Below are 23,048 nucleotides of genomic sequence, written 5' to 3' on the forward strand. Positions count from 1 at the left end.
CGGATCACCACCTCAAGCTGAACCTCGGCAAGACGGAGCTGCTCTTCCTCCCGGGGAAGGACTGCCCGTTCCATGATCTCGCCATCACGGTTGACAACTCCATTGTGTCCTCCTCCCAGAGCGCCAAGAACCTTGGCGTGATCCTGGACAACACCCTGTCGTTCTCAACTAACATCAAGGCGGTGGCCCGTTCCTGTAGGTTCATGCTCTACAACATCCGCAGAGTACGACCCTGCCTCACACAGGAAGCGGCGCAGGTCCTAATCCAGGCACTTGTCATCTCCCGTCTGGATTACTGCAACTCGCTGTTGGCTGGGCTCCCTGCCTGTGCCATTAAACCCCTTCAACTCATCCAGAACGCCGCAGCCCGTCTGGTGTTCAACCTTCCCAAGTTCTCTCACGTCACCCCGCTCCTCCGTTCTCTCCACTGGCTTCCAGTTGAAGCTCGCATCCGCTACAAGACCATGGTGCTTGCCTACGGAGCTGTGAGGGGAACGGCACCTCAGTACCTCCAGGCTCTGATCAGGCCCTACACCCAAACAAGGGCACTGCGTTCATCCACCTCTGGCCTGCTCGCCTCCCTACCACTGAGGAAGTACAGCTCCCGCTCAGCCCAGTCAAAACTGTTCGCTGCCCTGGCCCCCCCAATGGTGGAACAAACTCCCTCACGACGCCAGGACAGCGGAGTCAATCACCACCTTCCGGAGACACCTGAAACCCCACCTCTTTAAGGAATACCTAGGATAGGTTAAGTAATCCCTCTCACCCCACCCCCCCCCTAAGTTTTAGATGCACTATTGTTAAGTGACTGTCCCACTGGATGTCATAAGGTGAATGCACCAATTTGTAAGTCGCTCTGGATAAGAGCGTCTGCTAAATGACTTAAATGTAATGTAATGTAAATGAAAACAGTTGAAGGATTTTTTTGTGTGTATGTTTTTATACTTTTCTGTTAAAGTAGGTGACATTGTCTGCCTTTGCTAGGTTCACGTCCTGCCATTTCTGGGTTGAATTAAATATCTGTACGTTCATATTACTGTTCCACTATACAGAAGGTCTCTTATTATCCTTCACTTTTCTAGTATTGAATTGGACTTTTCCCCATCAAACGTGTCTACTTATCTACTGTCTACTCCGCTGTACAGTAGACTTCTGTCCTCTGCTGTGACTCTAACTTCTCTGTTGAGATATGACCAAGCTCTTCTAGATCTTACTACTCTATTGTGACATATGTTTGACTACTCCCTTAAAGATCTCAATATTGCATTGGATACTTACTTTTCCTCTAATTAGTGTAGCCTAAGCAACTGTCTCCCTGACTACAGACTCCCTGACTATTTAACTATTAATTACAGCTTAGCAATTAGTATTCTCATGTGCAAAATGGTGGCTCATTCTTATTTGTGGCTCTGGTCTCACAGGCATGTTCATCAAGAGGTTCCTTTTGATACAAATTGTGTTTTTGGCACAGGAGTATTGCACAGTGTGGTCTGTGATGAATGGGGTGTACATGTCCATTTCCATTTTATGGCCTTGCGCTGTTAGGTATTGTATGTGAAATGATCCCTCAGCAGGCAATGGGAGAATGACAAGGCATTCACAAACACAGGCCAAATATATTTTTTTGTATTTTATGAGAGAACCCCCTTGAAGTGCTGCATGAAATAACGAAGATCTTGTATGAATAGAGCTTTCTCCAAGACACCACCTATTTTATCTGTACATACCTGGAGCGGCTCACTCAGTGTAAAACTGAGTGTGTTTAGGGCCCCACGTTTTGTTTTGGCGTAATAAAGAGATATTTCATGTGTGACACACTGGTACCCTATGGGGGTAACAACCATATAGCACAGGCTCAGATCAAATCAAATCAAATGTATTTATATAGCCCTTCGTACATCAACTGATATCTCAAAGTGCTGTACAGAAACCCAGCCTAAAACCCCAAACAGCAAGCAATGCAGGTGTAGAAGCATGGTGGCTAGGAAGAACTCCCTAGAAAGGCCAAAACCTGGGAAGAAACCTAGAGAGGAACCAGGCTATGTGGGGTGGCCAGTCCTCTTCTGGCTGTGCCGGGTGCAGATTATAACAGAACATGGCCAAGATGTTCAAATGTTCATAAATGACCAACATGGTTAAATAATAATAATCACAGGCAGAACAGTTGAAACTGGAGCAGCAGCACGGCCAGGTGGACTGGGGACAGCAAGGAGTCATCATGCCAGGTAGTCCTGAGGCATGGTCCTAGGGCTCAGGTCCTCTGAGAGAGAGAAAGAGAGAATTAGAGAGAGCATACTTAAATTCACACAGGACACCGGATAGGACAGGAGAAGTACTCCAGATATAACAAACTGACCCTAGCCCCCGACACATAAACTACTGCAGCATAAATACTGAAGGCTGACACAGGAGGGGTCAGGAGACACTGTGGCCCCATCCAATGATACAGGGCCAAACAGGATGGATATAACCCCACCCACTTTAACAAAGCACAGCCCCCACACCACTAGAGGGATATCTTCAACCACCAACTTGCCATCCTGAGACAAGGCTGAGTATAGCCCACAAAGATGTCCGCCATGGCACAACCCAAGGGGGACGCCAACCCAGACAGGAAGATCACATCAGTGACTCAACCCACTCAAGTGACGCACCCCTCCTAGGGACGGCATGAAAGAGCACCAGTAAGCCAGTGACTCAGCCCCTGTAATAGGGTTAGAGGCAGAGAATCCCAGTGGAAAGAGGGGAACCGGCTAGGCAGAGACAGCAAGGGCGGTTCGTTGCTCCAGAGCCTTTCCGTTCACCTTCACACTCCTGGGCCAGACTACACTCAATCATATGACCCACTGAAGAGATGAGTCTTCAGTAAAGACTTAAAGGTTGAGACCGAGTTTGCTTCTCTCACATGGGTAGGCAGACAATTCCATAAAAATGGAGCCCTATAGGAGAAAGCCCTGCCTCCAGATGTTTGCTTAGAAATTCTAGGGACAATTAGGAGGCCTGCGTCTTGTGACCGTAGCGTACATGTAGGTATGTACAGCAGGACCAAATCCGAGAGATAGGTAGGAGCAAGCCCATGTAATACTTTGTAGGTTAGCAGTAAAACCTTGAAATCAGCCCTTGCCTTGACAGGAAGCCAGTGTAGGGAGGCTAGCACTGGAGTAATATGATCACATTTTTTGGTTCTAGTCAGGATTCTAGCAGCCATATTTAGCACTAACTGAAGTTTATTTAGTGCTTTATCCGGGTAGCCGGAAAGTAGAGGATTGCAGTAGTCTAACCTAGAAGTAACGAAAGCATTGATACATTTTTCTGCAGAATTTTTGGACAGAAAGTTTCTGATTTTTGCAATGTTACGTAGATGGAAAAAAGCTGTCCTTGAAACAGTCTTGATATGTTCTTCAAAAGAGAGATCAGGGTCCAGAGTAACGCCGAGGTCCTTCACAGTTTTATTTGAGATGACTGTACAACCATTAAGATTAATTGTCAGATTCAACAGAATATCTCTTTGTTACTTGGGACCTAGAACAAGCATCTCTGTTTTGTCCGAGTTTAAAAGTAGAAAGTTTGCAGCCATCCACTTCCTTATGTCTGAAACACAGGCTTCTAGCGAGGGCAATTTTGGGGCTTCACCATGTTTCATTGAAATGTACAGCTGTGTCATCCGCATAGCAGTGAAAGTTAACAGTATGTTTTCGGATGACATCCCCAAGAGGTAAAATATATAGTGAAAACAATAGTGGTCCTAAAACAGAACCTTGAGGAACACTGAAAAATTACAGTTGATTTGTCAGAGGTCAATCCATCCACAGAGACAAACTGATATCTTTCCAACAGATAAGATCTAAACCAGGCCAGAACTTGTCCGTGTAGACCAATTTGGGTTTCCAATCTCTCCAAAAGAATGTGGTGATCGATGGTATCAAAAGCAACACGCACTAAGGTCTAGGAGCAGAAGGACAAGTGAAAAAGTTGAATGAAAAAAAAGTTGAGGGAAAAAACAAAAGTATAAACGGTAATTAAAAAGTAAAAACATAAAGTTGTCAGGTAGCAAAGTAAGGTTGGCAACAAAACGCACAGCAACACGTAAACAACTAATGCAAAAACTAACTATACTCAAAATACCTAGAATTAGACCACATCATATGCTAATCAACAGGCATCTGATTAAACCCTTTTTTCAGTTGGGTACAATCATTTACAGCACAATCAGGAAGTATTCAGACCCCTTGACTTTTTCCACATTTTGTTACATTACATCCTTATTCTAAAATGGATGAAATAAAATGTTTTCCTCATCAATCTATACACACAATACCCCAAACACAGTGGAAACAGGTTTTTAGACGTTTTAGCAAATTTATAGAAACAAGTATTCAGACCCTTTGCAATGAGACTCAAAATTGAACTCAGGTGCATCCTGTTTCCATTGATCACCCTTGATATGTTTCTACAACTTGATTGGAGTCCACCTGTGGTAAATTCAATTTATTAGACATGATTTGGAAAGGAACACACCTGCCTATACTGTATATTGATTTGTTCTGCAAATGTCCATCCAGGCAAATCCAGACTGTGATTAATACCCTTGTGCAAAGTTGTCCAGAAATAAATATTATTCTCGCCAGGCTCAAATTACCATAACTACAATCAAATATGCCCAACCTTGGATGATAAAGTTATCTTGTAAGTCCATCAGCACTCTAATCCTCCATTCTGAAATTAACCCTACCATCAAATAGTACAAATAGATAATAACAAGTCACCTTTATCATAATACAGATGCATGGCTTAAAAAGTAGACTTGAGGTACATTTTATCCATGCAGGTAAAGGAACAGGACGGGTGAGAGGAAGGAGGGAGGGAAAGGGATACCTCTTGGCTTGAGTTCAGATCCGATCCAGACTGTTGATAGCTCATTTCTTGAGGATACATAGTGGTGTTGATGTCCCATAAGGAATCCTTCACAGCCAGTTGGAGCTGTCATCATAAGGGGCCATGAGTTAAGTGATATCTGACTCAGCACATCTGAGGGCTTGGACCAGGCTCCCTCAGAGAAAAAAAATGCATAACAAACATTAAACGAGAGTGAGAGAGAGACAGAGAGAAAGAGGAGAGGGAGAAAGACAGAGTTTAGAAGAGCGAGGCCCAAAATGAGGCTGTACTCATTACATCTACAACATTAACTTCAGTGCTGACGCATTTCATTTGTGTCCCAATGCATTTCATTAGGCTCCTAACATCTAACGGATTTTGCCAAAGCACTCAAGTAATATGATAATTATGCCACTACTGAAAACCTTTGCTTTCACAATGATCAATCCAGATTGAACAGACTCACTATGTTTATTCCCAATGCAGGCTGTGTTTTGAATAAGCAAGATGTGCAACTTGATTTTCAATGTAAAATGTTGAGATACAATGTTTAGTGGAGATTTGAATTTTATGTTTTGTGGAGTTTCCACATATCAAGTAAATAATTTGGAAGCAAGTCAATGTAAAGTAAGCTACTTTATGTACTTTCAACAAACAATATGTATGGTTTTGGAATTCGGACACTACTTTGACATTCGTGAATTTAAGAAACACTTAAATTATTATTAAATATGCTATTAAAGTTGCTATACAAACAATAGTATACTGTATTGCTGTAGTGTGTAAGGTCACAAGCCAAACCAAATCAGAAGGGCAAGAGCATAAAAAATGAAAACAAATGGCATTTGAACCATTCCCACAGTCTGTAAATTACTCTTGTTGGGCTGTGAATGTTGTGGTAGCCTACATTATATACCACTGCTATTGAGACACTAAGACTGACGGCGAATATTCATTGCTATGCTGTGAGAGTATGCACTACTATGTAAGAGTATACTGTGAGAGTGAATGTAATACTAGAAAGCACAATTTACTGTAAGGGTTTGGTGTACTCTGAGTGAGACAATGTGATAGATGGTGAGTGTGTGAGGATTTTTAGCCAGGTTTGCAGTAGATGTGTGGATTTAGGTTCAGTCTTGGCTCAGATGGGTCTCATGGGGCTTTCTCTTGGGGTGGCAGGGGAACCAAAAACCACTGACATTGAACTCCTCACTCAAGAGCTCGAGGAGCCCATCCACAGGGGGATAGGGATGCTACTGCTCATGGAGCCACCATGACAGCCTGGAGACACAAACAACTCCAAGCATGAATCATCAGCAGCTCAGAGAAGCCTTAGCATTAGAGGGGTCCATCGGACAAAATATAGTATTTCAAGATCTTCATAGCTCCAATTGATTTAGTGTTTTCTTGACCATTTTCATTCCAAATGAAACAGCATAGTTCCAGTTGTCTGCTCATGTCACATTACATTTACATACAGGGGGTAAAGGATACTACGCAGGGCATGTACAGTATAGGTTGATAGATGTTTGTTTTTTTACATAAAATAAGGCCTGGCAAAAATGTATGTATGTAAACTTCTGACGTCAACTGTACACCTGTTCTGAAAGGCCCCAGAATCTGCAACACCACTAAGCAAGGGGCACCACCAAGCAAGCGGCACCATGAAGACCAAGGAGCTCTCCAAACAGGTCAGGGACAAAGTTGTGGAGAAAAAAAATATTTTAAAAATGTCAGTAACTTTGAACATCCCACGGAGCACCAAGAAATCATTATAAAAAAAAATGGAAAGAATATGGAACCACAACAAACCTGCCAAGAGAGGGCCGCCCACATACACTCACGGACGAGGCAAGGAGGGCATTAATCAGAGAGACAACAAAGAGAGAAAGGATAACCCTGAAGGAGCTGCAAAGCTCCACAGCAGAGATTGGAGTATCTGTCCATAGGACCACTTTAAGCCGTACACTCCACATAGCTTGGCTTTACGGAAGAGTGGCCAGAAAAAGCCATTGCTTAACTTCTTGGTGACTGGAGGCAGTATTGCGTAGCTTGGATGAATAAGGTGCCCAGAGTAAACTGCCTGCTACTCAGCCATAAAAGCTAGAATATGCATATAATTGGTACATTTGGATAGGAAACACTCTGAAGTTTCTAAAACAGTTTGAATGGTGTCTGTGAGTATAACATAACTCATATGGCAGGCGAAAACCTGAGAAAAATCCAACCAGGAAGTGGGAAATCTGAGGTTTGTAGTTTTCCAACGTATTGCCATTCCTATATACAGTGTCTGTGGGGTAATTTAGCACTTCCTAAGGCTTCCACTAGATGTCAACATAATTTAGAACCTTGTTTGATGCTTCTACTGTGAAGGGTGGCCGAAGGAGAGGGGATTGAGCCAGGTGTCTGGCAGATTGCCACGAACTCGTGACGCGCGGTCATGTGAAAGTTAGCTTTCGTTCCATTGCTTTTCTACAGACAAAGGAATTCTCCGGTTGGAACATTATTGAAGATTTATGATAAAAACATCCCAAAGATTGATTCTATACTTCGTTTGACATGTTTCTACGACCTGTAATATAACTTTTTGGACTTTTCGTCCGACCTTTCGGCTCATTTGGATTTGTTTACCAAACGCACTAACAGGAGGTATTTGGACATACATTTTACCAAACAAATCAAACATTTATTGTGGAACTGGGATTCCTGGGAGTGCATTCTGATGGGGAGAATCAAAGGTAAAGGAATATTTATAATGCTATTTCTGACAGATGTTGACTCCACAACATGGCGGATATCTCTTTGGCTGTTTTGGTTTCTGAGCGCCGTACTCAGATTATTGCATGGTATGCTTTTTCCGTAAAGTTTTTTTGAAATCTGACGCAGCGGTTGCATTAAGGAAATGTTTATCTAAAGTTCCATGTATAATAGTTGTATCTTTTATCAATGTTTATTATGAGTATTTCTGTAAATTGATGTGGCTCTGCAATATCACCGCGTGTTTTGGAACTACTGAACATAACACACCAGTGTGAAATTAGATTTTTGGATATAAATATGCACTTTATCGAACAAAGCATACATGTATTGTGTAACATGAAGTCCTATGAGTGTCATCTGATGAAAATCATCAAAGGTTAGTGATTCATTTCATCTATATTTTTGTGACTCCTCTCTTTGGCTGGAAAAATGGCTGTGTTTTTCTGTGACTTGGTGGTGACCTAACATAATCGTTTGTGGTGCTTTCACTGTAAAGCCTTTTTTAAATTAGACACTGTGGCTGGATTAACGAGAATTGTATCTTGAAAATTATGTGAAATACTTGTATGCTTGAGGAATTTTAATTATGAGATTTTTGTTGTTTTGAATTTGGCGCCCTGCTCTTTCACTGGCTGTTGGCGGGGTGGAACGCTACCGTCCCGAATATCCCAGAGAGGTTAAAGAAAAAAATAAGCAATCACGTTTGGTTTTCGCCAAAAGGCATGTGGGAGACTCCCAAACATATGGATTTTTCGTATTTTATTTTACCCTTATTTAACTAGGCAAGTCAGCTAAGAACAAATTCTTATTTTCAATGACGGCCTAGGAACAGTTGGTTAACTGCCTTGTTCAGCGGCAGAATGACAGATTTTTACCTTGTCAGAAAGTACTCGTCAGATGAGTCTAAAATGTAGCTTTTTGGCCATCAAGGGAAACGCTATGTCTGGCGAAAACCCAACACCTCTCATCACCCCGAGAAAACCATGTTGTTTATCATTGGCAGGGACTAGGAAACTGGTCAGAATTGAAGGAATGATGTCTGGAGCTAAATACAGGGAAATTGCCCAGGGTAACCTGCTTCAGTCTTCCAGAGTTTTGAGACTGGGACGGAGGTTCACCTTCCAGCAGGGCAAGGACCCTACGAATACTGCTAAATCCACACTCGGGTGGTTTAAGGGGAAACATTTACATTTCTTGGAATGGCCTAGTCAAAGCCCAGACCTCAGTCCAATTGAGAATCTGTGGTATGACTTAAATATGGCTGTACACCAGCGGAACCCATCCAACTTGAAGGAGCTGGAGCAGTTTTGCCTTCAAGAGTAGGCAAAATTCAAACATCCCAGTGGCTAGATGTGCCAATACATACCCCAAGAGACTTGCAGCTCTAATTGCAGCAGAAGGTTGCTCTACAAAGTATTGACTTTGGGGAGGTGAATAGTTATGCACACTCATATTTTCATTTTTTTGTCTTATTTCATGTTTGTTTCACAATAAAAAATATTTTGCATCTTCAAAGTGGTAGGCATGTTGTGTAAATCAAATGATACAAATCCCCCCCAAAATCCATTTAAATTCCAGGTAAGGCAACACAATAGGGAAAATGAATTATTTCACAAGCCACTGTATCAAAGGCTGATGGACCTTGTCCTGCAGCCACATCAGGACCTGGGAAGACGACTTGGAGAAGGTATAGGTGTGACTGATGGACTCCCAGTGCAGCACTATTGACAGAGCCACCCACCTCATTATGTTCAACCAGGGTACGATGAGCAGACAGTGGCACTGGCTTCAGTACAGTGGACAGTGGCACCCAGTTCAACACTGTGGAAGGCTGCACTATCTTCAGCACCAGGCCAGCCAAAGTCGGCCCCACAGTTCTGCTCACCCAACACACCTGTGCAGAATTACTAATCAGCACACATGCAAGCATTCCCTAATCAACCGACCAGCACGAAAGTGCAGCCTGGACCTCACTCAAGTGAGGCAGTTAGGAAGCCACAGCGTGCCTACTCGCCCACTTACACTGTTTTTCGCGCTCGCCTTCCACAGACTCATCAGAAGGAGAGTTACGGACTCTGCCAGTAAGGCCACACTGCCGCAAGAGTCTACAGGTGGCCGCCATCTTTAACCACCCTCTTGCCTGAATGGTTGTGGACTAGAATGCCAGAGACGCTAAGAGCCAAAGTAAAAGCATCTGAAACATGAACTCATTTGTTGTGTTTACTCATTGCCGCTTGTGTAGTTGGGCACAGCCCACTCCTCCTGACAGTCACCATATGGCAACTCCAGAGCAGACAGCCAAGATAGGATAGTGGAAATGTTTTGTTTTTTTTAAGATAAAAAAAATATTACTTTTTTTATGTGCCAGCTCAACCCAAACAGCAAAAGAGTGCACCGGAACATCCCTATGCCCATCAGAAATGCAGTGAGAGAGTGGAAGGTTATGTTGAATTCAGGAAGCCATATTGGACTAGCAATGAATCAAAGCTTATTTCTAAATAATGAAGTGATGGCAGCAGTGTATGTGAAAAGTTTTAGACTAATCCAATGAGGCATTGCATTTCTGTTCAAAATTGTGTATCAAGACTGCCCAAATGTGCCTAATTGGTTTATTATACATTTTCAAGTTCATAACTCTGCACTCTCCTGAAACAATATCATGGTATTATTTCACTGTAATAGCTACTGTAAATTGGACAGTGCAGTGAGATTAACAAGAATTTAAGCTTTCTGCCAATATCAGATATGTTTATGTCCTGGAAAATGTTAGCTCAACCGTCTTGCGGGGGGAACACCGATCCTGATAGAGGTTTAACTTCCTGACTGATGTCTTGAGATGTTGCTTCAATATATCCACATCATTTTCCATCCTCATGATGCCATGTATTTTGTGAAGTGCACCAGTCCCTCCTGCAGCAAAGCACCCCCACAAAATGAAGCTGCCACTCCCATGCTTCACGGTTGGGATGGTGTTCTTCGGCTTGCAAGCATTTTTCCTCCAAACATAACGATGGTCATTATGGCCAAACAGTTCTATTTTTGTTTCATCATACCAGAGGACATTTCTCCAAAACGTACGGCTGTTGCAAACCGTCTGGCTGTTTTATGGCGGTTTGGAGAAGTGGCTTCTTCCTTGCTGAGCGGCCTTTCAGGTTATGTCGATATAGGACTCTATTTACTGTGGATATAGATACTTTTGTACCGATTTCCTCCAGCATCTTCAGAAAGCCCTTTGCTGTTGTTCTGGGATTGATTTGCACTCTTCGTACCAAAGTACATTCATCTCTAGGAGACAGAATGCGTCTCCTTCCTGAGCGGTATGACGGCTGTGTGGTCCCATGGTGTTTATACTTGCATACTATGTTTTATACAGATGAACGTGGTAACTGCAGGCGTTTGGAAATTGCTCCCAAGGATGAACCAGACTCGTGGTGTTTTTTTTTTTCAGAGGTCCTGGCTGATTTCTTTTGATTTTCCCATAATGTCAAGAAAATAGGCACTGAGTTTGAAGGTAGGCCTTGAAATACATCTACAGGTACACCTCCAATTGACTCAAATTATGTAAATTAGCCTATCAGAAGCTTCTAAATCCATGACATCATTTTCTGGAATTTTCCAAACTATTTAAAGGCACAGTCAATTTAGTGTATGTAAACTTCTGACCCACTGGAATTGTGATTCAGTGAATTATAAGTGAAATAATCTGTCTGTAAACAATTGTTGGAAAAATTACTTGTGTCATGCACAAAGTAGATATCCTAACCGACTTGCCAAAACTATAGTTTGTTAACAAGAAATTTGTGAGGTGGTTGAAAAACATTAAAAACATTTTTTTTAAGTTAATGACTCCAAACTAAGTGTATGTAAACTTCCGACTTCAACTGTATATACAGATGACGTCAGAAGTTTACACATTTCTGGTTAACATACTATAGTTTTGGCAAATCTGCTAGGACATCTACTTTGTGCATTGCACAAGTAATTTCGAACATGTCACCCTCCCTAGGAGATGGGGTGACCTCAACAATTTATTTTTGAAATGAGAGGCTGACTGGATCTTTAATTTAAAGACCCTTGCTCCCTTCGGTCTCAACATAGACTTTGATCTGAAGCCGAATAATCTTGTGATTCTTGTGATTTTGCTATTGTAATTGTTTGTAGGCTTATGTAGCCAAATTGTATCTATGATTGGAAACTATCCATTTTTTTATACTATTTTAATATATGAGAATTGAGAATTAACCAATGATATCAGCCCACACCCGGCCATGATTACAGAAACCTGTGTGTCTTTTGACACTATAAATGAGTCATCCCGCAGTGTTTGTCATTATACCCTGATGAAAACAGCTTGTCTCTCGAAACTTTGGACATACATATTTTTGCATCTGAGCTCCTAGAGTGTGCGGCTCTCCTTTATTTTTTTTATGTATTCGCCGCATGTGACAAATACAATTTAATTTGATTAGATTTTTAGAGTCAATAACAGTAGCATAACATCAAAAGACGTGTAACTATATGTATTCTTGTCAGGCAGGACCATACAGCACTAAATGAGAGCAACTTTGACTTTGATATGTTCGCATATTTTATCTCTGTGCTTACAGGTCTATATTTCTAGGAGGCATTAAGATATCCTAATGTTGTTCGGTTTGTGTATGTAGGACAGACAATTGACTATTTGTATTCCTAATTTTTGACAAAATCAGAGCTTGCAATATTGGGTTACATGAGCTTATGTGGCCCACCACCCTCCAGTCTGGCATCATTCTGGATGTTTTGAGTTTATAGGTCACAATAGCTATAAATGTAACCACTTTTGCAGTACAATTTGTTTTCACAACCATCCTTTTCATTAATGGGAGACATTAGAGATTGAAAAAAAATAATGGTTGTGTTTTGTTCTACCTCAGGTATGGGTATCTAAAAAATGTGGATGCCGTGCCACTAGCCTATTTCCTTTCAGAACGCGCTTTTCTCTGAACAGGCTTGATTCATCGCCTTGTTTTCTGTGTGATATATTGTCTTGGATTCTAGTGCTTCATTGTAGCTTTGCTGATGTACATGCACAATTATCTCTCTCTCTCTCTCTCCCTTTCCCCCTCCCCTCTCCATCCCTCCCTCCCATTCCCTTCATGTTAAAAGCTGAGAGGAATCGTGTTCGAGGCAGATCCTGGTTGGGGAGTTAATTAAAATGGCAAGTTGCAACCCACACAGTCAAAACAATGGATGCCCGGTTTAGAAAAGGCGCAGGGGGATATTAAACAAGCACAAAATAAAGCACTGCTTAGAAGCAGGTAATATAGACTCTCTTTAATTACTTCTGCTAGAGAAGGGTATGGTGTTTGTTGGCACACTTGACTGTAGACCAGAATAAACACTCAGCATAGATGTTATTATTATGCACATGTGCTTAAAAAAGAAAGGCTAAAAAGAAAATGGTACAGGAGATTACGCTGATTGTGCTTTTGACCCAGCAGCCATGCCATGCCATGTCCACAGCTCGGATAAGGAATCCTATAGCCGAGAAGGGGAAGAGGATCTGCTTATATGGCCCCCGAATTATTTTGTTAGCATGGCTGCACAATGCACACTCAAGCTCCGGCAATAGGGCCATGCAGGACATGAGCTGTTGCCATGGTAACCAGCTCAGCTCTAGCAGCCCAGGAAAACTGTGTCATTATCCTCCGCTATGGATGGGAGCAAAGCGAGAAAGAGAGAGGCTGCAGTCCACAGCCTGCTCATGCATCTTACAAACCCCATCACAATTTGCACAATTTTCTCTCCTCTATTCAAACCTTTCTTTTTTTGCTTTCCATTTGTTGGAGAGTACAGTTTTCACAGTAATAGGTGAACAACAAGCATAATACCAGAGCAAAATTCAGGAAAGATAGCAGGCTGAAATGGGATGTGTAGCTTTTCACATTTGCTGTCAAATTTCTGAAATTCACAAAAATAACTGTCACCACCAAGTTATGTGAACACCAACCAATTGAAATATGTACTACACTTTCCTGTCATTAAGCAACTCACCACATGACACGAAGATATATAATCCATTACAGGATCTTATTGAATTCAAACACAAAATAAATTGACAACAGTTCAACATGATATTGATCCTCAACATATAAAATACAGATGTGTGTGAACAAATCTGAAGACATTTGTGGAAGTTGTTGCAATGTGTGTTTGCTTGTGTGTATGTAAGAGAGTATGTAACTGCTTGCGTATACAACAGTGCAGTATGTATATGCAAACCAAAGTCCACATCGGAGGAATTACATTCTGAACTAATTACATAGGTGTGTAAATAGAGGCACCCTACTGTGATGGGCTGTGCTCCACATGATTTCCCCAGGTAGAGCTGAGCTTTCCGGGTAGCACGTGTGTGTGTGTCTGTGTGTGATCCTCCCCCTCCCTCAAAATGAAAGCCTTTCCATTCCCTCCTGCTCTGAAGCATCTCTCCAGAGACCAGAGAGATGTGTTTGCTCATGAAGCATCACTGTACTAGTGTCCACTGGTCAGGATCAGAATTTCCTTGGAAACAGCAGATGGCACAGCTGCGACTGATTAACACATTCAAATACCACATTCATGTAGCATTTGTTGCTTCCTTCCCTCCTCTCCTTCTTCCCTTGTTGTCTATTTTACCTACGGTGTCAATATCAGTCACACGACTGTTTCCGCATACATGAAAGAACTATAGAGGGAAGGAATATGGTTGAAACATTAATTGAGATGTCAAAATGCAGCCTTTTAAGGGTGTATTTGGTCTTGGCCATATTCTATTTAAATGCAGAGCCCTTCATCACACCCTCATAAAATGTGTCTGTCCCAAAGTATTTTTCCTTTTTTGACTATTGGATTAGTCATCTTTCTTTTCAGGCAGGGGTCCTAAATGTGTGATATATACTTGACACTCGTATTTGACCAGGCAGTGAACAGAGTAGCAAGTGTTTACGTTTGTACTGGTAACATACTGTAGTCTGGCTATTTTGGGTTCTTTCCACTGGTCAGGAGCATAATTTCCGTAGAAAGCAGAGAGCACAGCTGTGTCTGACTAGCACATTCAAACGCCACATTCAAGTAGAATTAGTTGCTTCTTTTCCTCCTCTCCTCGTTCCCTGTTACCTCTTTTACCTACTGTGTCAATATGAGAGTCACATGTATGTTTCCACATTTATAAAAGGACTCAATAGAGGGAAGGAATATGGTTTAAACATGAATTGAGATGTCAAAATGCAGGGTTTTAAGAGTGTCTTAACACAGCAAGAACATTGTTTCTTGGAACAGAATGGATTTGTTTGTCATCTAACTCACACTCTTCATAAGAGCTTAGGTAAACGGTAGCAGTTATTGGTGGTTTGCTAACGACTGAAACAAATGACTGAACAAAAATGAGGTGTGGTGTGGTGAAAGTGCAATCATACTAATCAGTGTGTCTCTTGTTTCCTGCCCGCAGCGCCAAACACTGCGCCGTATGGGAGTACAGGAAGAGCGGAAGTCCTGCTGGCCTGTCGGTACCTGATCCTGGCTCTCTCCTCCTTCATCAGTGTGTACTAGTGGAAGGGCAGCCATACACAATGACTGTAAAGAGCCCTTCAAGCATTTATGAATCCTTTGACAATGCTCATGTCTGGATCAAATCTGGTACAGTTTGTTGAAAGCAGTGTGGGATATAATCAGCATTACTTATGTGGGGATGATCGTTTATTTCTGTTGAATTTCTCATCATGTAAATACTTAAAAATCGTTAGTTTTTTTATTTTGATTGTCCACTTTGTGAATCAGTGCTCATTGTCCCCTTTCAAAGGCCATGAAAGCTCCGAAATGAGTTATTTTATTATTCTCTCACCAGGAGGTGGTGATGCGGAAATTGACATTTTCATCTCAGTTTTTGTAAATGGCTCAAAAGATGCCATTGTGTGTCCCTCAATACATCAATGCATCATTTCCATACCAATGTTGTGGCCAGTATTGAAAGTATACAGGGTTAAAAAAGGAAAGCATCATTTTAGATACAATTCATTACAAATTAAGGTTAGAGCATGGTAGAATGATGACATATTTTGAGATGTGCTATTATAATAATACAATAGCTGAAATGCTGCACAATAGACATTTGGAAAGGGAACATTTCAGACATATTTGATCTTGGCCATATTCTATTTGAATGCAGAGCCTTTCATCACACCCCCATAACATGTTCTCTGTCCCAAATCATTTTTCCTCTTTTGACGATTGGAATAGTACTCTTTCTTTTCAGGCAGCGGTCCTAAATGTATGATATAACTTGACACTCATATTTGACCAGGCAGTGACCAGAGTAGCAAGTGTTTACGTTAGTACTGGTGACATACTGTAGTCTGGGGGGGTTAATATAATTGACATAATTACCATTTCATCAGAAAACAGCTCACTCATTTTCAATACTGAAGGGAAGACAGTTTTCCTCTCTGAGGACAATACAGTATAAGTTTACAGTTTTTCATTTGTATTTCTATGGTTTGAGAGAGATGTGTTTGCAGAGGTCCTGAACATGAAGAGGAAGACCTCTGATGAAGGGATACTTAGGTATTATTAAAGATCTTCCAATATAGTAACGTTTAAGACAACATTTAACACTGACTAACTATGGATCTAGACAAATGGAAATACTTTCCATCCCGAAATTGACAAATAACATTAGCCTTCTAATTTAAGATCAAATATTTAAATAACCAAAATGGGATTGGTAAATGGAGGATAAAGAGGATTTATGCATTATGATGTGTTTCAGTTTGAGTTTTATGAATCATATCTTCCACAGGACAAGGGAATTATGTCTGCCAACTTCTTAAAACACTTATTGGTCTAATGAACAAAACGTGTACTATAAAACCGGAGACAACATAGCCATCGAGATATAAATCTGAAAGCACAAATACTGTACTTGCTGTTATTTTTGATTGTGTAGTGTTTTGTTTTTAAAATATATAGTGAAGACATTTTTGTTTGATTAATTTTTTTATTATTTTGTTTTTACTGGCATTGTTTTCAGCCTGTTTTGTGGTATATGAAAATACTGCACCATATAATCTTGTTTAAATGTAAGTATGATGCAAAATGGGTCAGAAATATATTTATTATCTTCCTTTGTGAAAACACTGTAAAAAAAACAACAACAAAAAAACGATTTAAAACGTGAATCTGGATATGTGAAATTATTTCAATGAAGCACAGTATGGCATAGTTTATAATGTTGTCAATTAATTTAGATGCCATCACTGTTGTTGATTCTTGTCAAAACAATAGATTAAAAAAGAGATGTTTGCAATCTAATTATCTAATTTTTGAAACTGAGGTGGTGTGAACCAATATAACAGTATTATAGAAATGAGTAAATTGTGTGTATATTTGGAGAAAATAGGATTCCTTTTGATCTTATTGGTAGAGCCGGTGTGTAGTTTAGTTTTCACACACTTGTTTGATGATGTGCAGAGAGTATGATTGTGCTGCATGTCAAAATTAACCTGTGTTTTAAGGTGGCCAGTTTACAAATAATCAATACTTTTATGGGTAAAACCAGTTTTAAGAATGTTTCAGCTCTATGACAAAAAAAGAGCATTGCATACTAAAACTCACCAGGCTACATCCATTTGTGTTTTGTTTGAATCTAACTTGAGTATTTATGTGACAATACTGTGTTGCTATTTTCAAGTCTTAGTAAGAGTGGCACATTGGTGACAGCATGGAGTGTGTTGGTTGCCTGTCTAAGCAGCTCAGAACATGGAATTATTTCTTCATGTAAAATGTACTGTGTGTTCATTATTTTTGATTATACAATTTGGCATTAACCAAGACCATTTATATAGTCACTATTATTTGCAATTTCCTGATGTTTCCTGATGTTAACAGACTTAAAATTACACATTTGAGTTAAAGAGCAACTGCCCCTAAAAACGAACTTCTCCTTTTAAAAACAGCCTATGCGGTATCGATTTGAGTAAATAGGATAATTTTGGTCATAAAGTCAGTCTTGTCCAAAACCCAGATTTGCGAGATGATAGGGGGGAAAAAAAGTATGTAACGGAATGAAGGGTACCGTAACGGTTTTCCTTGGATTGGGTTCATTTCAATCCTGCCCACAGCTGGCAGCACTCAAGTAATCATCAATTCAGAGTGTAGCTGCACACGGACCAATCTTAATGCCCATGGTCAATTTGGTTTGACTTCGATATCCCTATAGGGCATTTAAATAGCTCCGAATTTCAATAACTTAACCTCAAACCAATAATAAATTGTAGAAATGAATATACAAATATTGGAAGCATTTAATGAGACTTAAAGGTGTCCAACATAAAAATATTGTCCCATTTACATTGTGTAATTTTTTGACAGATCCTAACTCGCCCCAAAGATAGGCTATCCAAAGTCAAACCAACTCTGCCAGAGTCCCACACCAGCCAGCTGAAGCTAATTGGTGAATGAAGTTGGCTAGCAATAGCTAGCCTAGACAATTTGAAGTTACAAGACCTGGTTAGACTGTTTCAAGTTATCTAGAACAGGGTTTTCCAAACTCAGTCCTGGGACCCCCCTGGGTGCATATTTTGAGTGAATGTGCAAACACTTGCCACGTGTGAACACACACATTTTTTTTTCTTCACAAAAGTAGTGCTGTATTAGCGGACCGATATAGCTGTCTGTAGCACAGGTAAACAAAAAAATAATAATGAGCCCTCCCCCCTCCATCTATTGAGATGTTTCATAGACAGTGTTTGATGCGAACACCACTGTGCCACAGTCCACTATACCAATCCAGTATGCATTTGGGTAAAAAGCTTGTGCTGTTTAAATTAGACTAACATATCTGGGTCATGTTCATTAGGGCACCCAACAGAAAAAAAACACTTTAAAATGTTTTGCAATGGATAACTAAATTGAGTGTTTCTTATTGGACAGGAAGGAACTGGGTTTCTTTTTTGACAAAGAGATAAATTAACATGACTTTTCCACACTAACTTTAAGAGGTGGGTCACAACAACAGAGGATAATCCAAATCAGAGTACATTTGAAAACCAAGGTTGTGTTTATTAGGCTTCACTTTGTCAGAAATGAGGCCCTGGCACACATCTGCAGAGGTTATCCCCCTGTGAATAAGGTGACCTGTCTTTGTGCTACCTGTTAACAGAAAATCATTCAGCTTTCACATTTCAGATAAGAGGATATTTACGTATTCATGCAATTCTGACCAGGCCAAGACTTTTCCCTTGAGTTTTACCACTGCAGTATTGGGGACGACTTCAAAGAGTGCTCTTCAACTCACCTGATATTGTGATAATCCCTCAATTTAAATGTTCAACGCTTTGAATACAGAATAGAAGGCATTGTTTTGAATAATGAAACAACAGCTGTCAAATGAGTCCACAAGGGGAACAAGTAATGTACTGAATGTGCCTTTAAAGTATTTAAATAATACGTTAAATACCATATCCTAGCCTCATTTATAAAACAATTATTGCACCTCTAGATAAGGCCCTTGGAGAAGGGTAATTTACAGGGGGTAAGTATTTCAACAATATCAAAAGATTCATGATTGCTTAATCATTCCATATCTTGAATTTGCTGTATGTTATCGCTTAAATATCACCAGTCATATTAAGCTTTTCAATAATCCAAGCAATGTGCTACATGCAGGTTAAGCTCATTTGATCAGATGTGGATAATTTCCCCCATTTTGTCTGCAACTATTTGCTTGTATTGGGTTTATGTGGTAAAAAATAAAAATACATGATCAGGCTTCATACAGTGTTTCATTGCAGTATGCTGTGAAAACAGTTTATTTCTTGTAGATAGTGTAATAGTTACATTCCAAGCAAAATTCAGTAAAAGAACACTCAGTTAGTCTAAAGCATCCTCAGCAAAAATCAATCCACATCGTTATTGGAAGTCAATGAGAGCATGGGCAAACCTTATTTAAGTGTGTTTTTATTGATTACTGATTATCCCTGCATGGCTCCCGAAAAGGCGCAGCGGTCTAAGCCACTGCATCTCAGTGCTAGTGGTGTCACTACAGACCCTTGTTCGATCCTGGCCGTGATCAGGAGTCCCATAGGGCGGCGCACAATTGGCCCAGCATCGTCCGGGTAAGGGGTGGGTTTGGCCGGGGTAGGCCATTGTATAATAAGAATTTGCTCTTAGCGGACTTGTCTAATTAAAAAATTACTCCACAATACTCAGACCTCAGGAAAGATACAATTTTTTATGTTATATCGTTGGTGTGCATCTCTGAGCGATGTTCTTTCAATTCCTGGGGTCATTTTATTGTGCATCTGAGCTATTGCCTTTCAAGCAGACAAAACTCGTCATACCAGCTGCCAATGGATAGAAAAGCATTTGACGTGTTAGTCATTTATCAGACTCGCTCTACAATTAGTGAAGTTTTCAGACCCCAAAAGTAGGATAATGTCCATTGAATCACAGTGCCAAAACCGAAGTGCGTGGCCACTCCCGATTGTTATCACATCAACACACAGTAATCAACAGTAGTTAAACAGTAATTAAAACAGCATTGTTTGTAAGTCTACTATTGTCTTGTAAAACATGTGTAACGGAGTTAAGAACATACCATAACCTCACTCCACAGCTAGCTTGAAATGTCCCCGATGGCGCATCTTCTGTATAGCTAGAACAGTTTATATTTTGTCATGCGGGCGGTCAGGTGTGTTGCGAGGTAGAGGATGCTGGTTCAAGCCCAGTCAGAGGCAAGTTCAGGGAGGCAAAGCTTTTATGCTAACCTAGCACACTGGCGCCGGGTATACAATCATACTTAGACTAAATGACCTGGAAGAGTTATTTTAAACCTGTTTATGCTATGTCAAAATTTGAGAATTTACATTGGTGACTGTTACTCAGGCTTTGAGTGTTGAAAACAGTTTATTTCTTGTCCTCGAACAACTTGCTATTGCTTGATTGGCAGTATGAGAGGATATGCTGTTGTTTATCGAGATGATTAGGATGCTGTCCGGCCTCTTTCTCTCTTGCTTTCGCCTGGCTCTTCACAAAGGAATCTGTTGGCTGAGTGAATGGAGAATGGCCAAAGCCGTTCTGAGAGAGGCGATTCCTCTGACCCTGCGGTTAATAAAATCCTTCCTGTGCCTTTGTCAATTTTTACTGGGCGATTTTGTCAAACGCTGGAGGTGCTGCCTGCCCAGGCCCTCTGTGTCCACTCCCTGAGCAGCATACTGAGTAAAAACCTCTGTGTTTTTAAACTACTCACATTCAACTCAGTGAATACGCTTGTAGCACAGCAGGCAAGAGCTCTCCTCGCCCCTGTCAACCCAAGCCACAGACCCCTTCTACATTTTTGATAACTGATCTTCAGGCGAGTCTTCATACAGCATTGTGTGGTGGAAAATAGTAATGTAAAAAATATATATCTGGTTTGCAGCATCTGTCTTGAACTTTTGAAATTGTCCATTTGTATTTGTGAGTGGCATGAATGTATCTCGCTGTTGATAGTATCCTTTTCGACAGTACAATAGCTGCTAAAAAGTGGAACGTGTGGCTTTAAAAGGCATACTATGAAGTATTTGTCAATCTCTCCCTCAATACTTTCACTGAGCTGGAAAATAAGTTAGCAAGGCACTGATGCAGAGACTCCGATAATGCTACATTTTAAAGCAAGCTATCTAATCATAGATTGTCTCCATGTGCAGTTGATGACTGAATCGCACAGTGGGAAATGTTTTTATGTAAACTTTGAGAGCAATTGTCAGTTTCAAAAAGGACCAAGCAGGGTGTTGTATAAAAAATATCACTATGAAACTAAATACAGTAAAATCCAATTCGTTTTTTGTTATTGTGCCTCTGATGACACATGTTATTGTTTCATACTGGAATGACTTGGCAATTCCTGAGTTCTTGCCATGATGATCTTTAAATCATTGATTTAATCATAACCAACAACCACATGATGTTGAGTGTAAGAGGGAACCATTTATGACATTTCACTGAACCATTAGTTTCTATGGAATGAAGCACAGAGTAGACAACGATTTGCTTTTTCACCCAGGCAACCTTTCAAAATCAACACACTATCATTATTTATTTGAAATCCGTGACATGCACACGAAGAATACACTTTTTTGTTTGTATTACAAGATTTTCATCACAACACATTTAATGTGTATTACAGGTTCTTCTTCATAACGCATTTGTGTACATTAAACGAATTCCAATTTGTTGTGGCTAACGTTAGCTTGACTAGCTAGGTGGCTAATGTTAGCTAGGCTAGGGGTTAAGGTTAGGCTTAGGAGTTAAGGTTAGAGTTAGGGGCTAGGGTTAGAGGTTAGGTAACATGCTAGCTAAGTAGTTAAGGGTTAAGGTTAGGGTTAAGATTGGGAATTAGGTTAAAGGTTAGGGGAAGGGTTAGCTAACATGCTAAGTAGGTCTAAAGTAGCTCAAATGCAAAAGTTGTCGGGGATGAAATTCAAACATGCAACCTTTGGGTTGCTAGACATTCGCGTTATACACCGACCAACCTCCTTCCTATTTTATCTGTCTTATGTAACCTACCATATTTATCTGTGATTGAAAATCATGCACTGTACACTAAAATATTGACTTTTGTGTGTGCCTGTCACAAATTTCCAATTAGCAATTCTATTTCCCAATAATCTCTGATACTGGGGTCTTCAAAATATGAGGTGCAGCATTTCCTTGTCTTATATATCTTTCTCTCTGTACATATGTTTATTTCATGATATCCTTTTTTTTACAATAATGTTGATGATTATGTGGAGTAGATGGTTACACCATAACAAAAAATATTTGTGTAGATAAAAAAATGTGGCAATTTATTTCATCCTCAAATCATCATTTAGAAAATTTTGTGATGAGAATTTTGAAATGGTTATCTTTACTCAAATGTGTATGAAGGTCCTTTAGCCACCAGGGATATAGTTGTATATTTATAGGCTCTAGATCACTGGAATGACATATATGGCTTTAAGTGGCATTGATATATATTGATATTTGTCAACAACAAAAAAAATCATGTACTTTAATTACTTTAAAGCTTACATTGTGTATAGCACGTATGCAAGTTCATTTTCATCATGTTTGATGTAATTTTTGTAGCAGTGGTTTGATACTAATAAATGGCAGTTTATGATGGAACTGTAGGATGCTCTGTATTGTCTGATTTGAGCAGTGAAGTGACTTTTGGGCCACTGTCACCAGAGACACTGACACTGTGCACGTTGTTATTTCACAGAGAAATGTATGCAACATTTGTCTACCTAGATTTTAGGTGCTCAGGTATGAAGAGTACCTCCAACAAAGCTGCATTTCACTGTCCAGCCAAATCAAGTACAAGTGGCCATTGACCGACACTTCAGCCCCTCTCAAATCATTAATAATGTCAGAGC

The 23,048-nt window shown here is 40.3% G+C and overlaps 1 protein-coding gene across 1 annotated transcript in view; it reads left to right on the forward strand.

Annotated features, from left to right (window-relative positions):
• The window catches only part of negr1 (neuronal growth regulator 1), a 354,799-nt gene extending 331,997 nt beyond the window's left edge, over positions 1 to 22,802 (forward strand). The window contains 1 exon segment of the mRNA XM_046298141.1: positions 15,101 to 22,802. Coding sequence (XP_046154097.1) covers positions 15,101 to 15,201 — 101 coding nt within the window. The 3' untranslated portion in view covers positions 15,202 to 22,802.
• The last annotated feature ends 246 nt before the right edge of the window (positions 22,803 to 23,048 follow it).

Source organism: Oncorhynchus gorbuscha, linkage group LG14 (genome assembly GCF_021184085.1).
Source record: "Oncorhynchus gorbuscha isolate QuinsamMale2020 ecotype Even-year linkage group LG14, OgorEven_v1.0, whole genome shotgun sequence".
Lineage (NCBI taxonomy): Eukaryota > Metazoa > Chordata > Actinopteri > Salmoniformes > Salmonidae > Oncorhynchus > Oncorhynchus gorbuscha.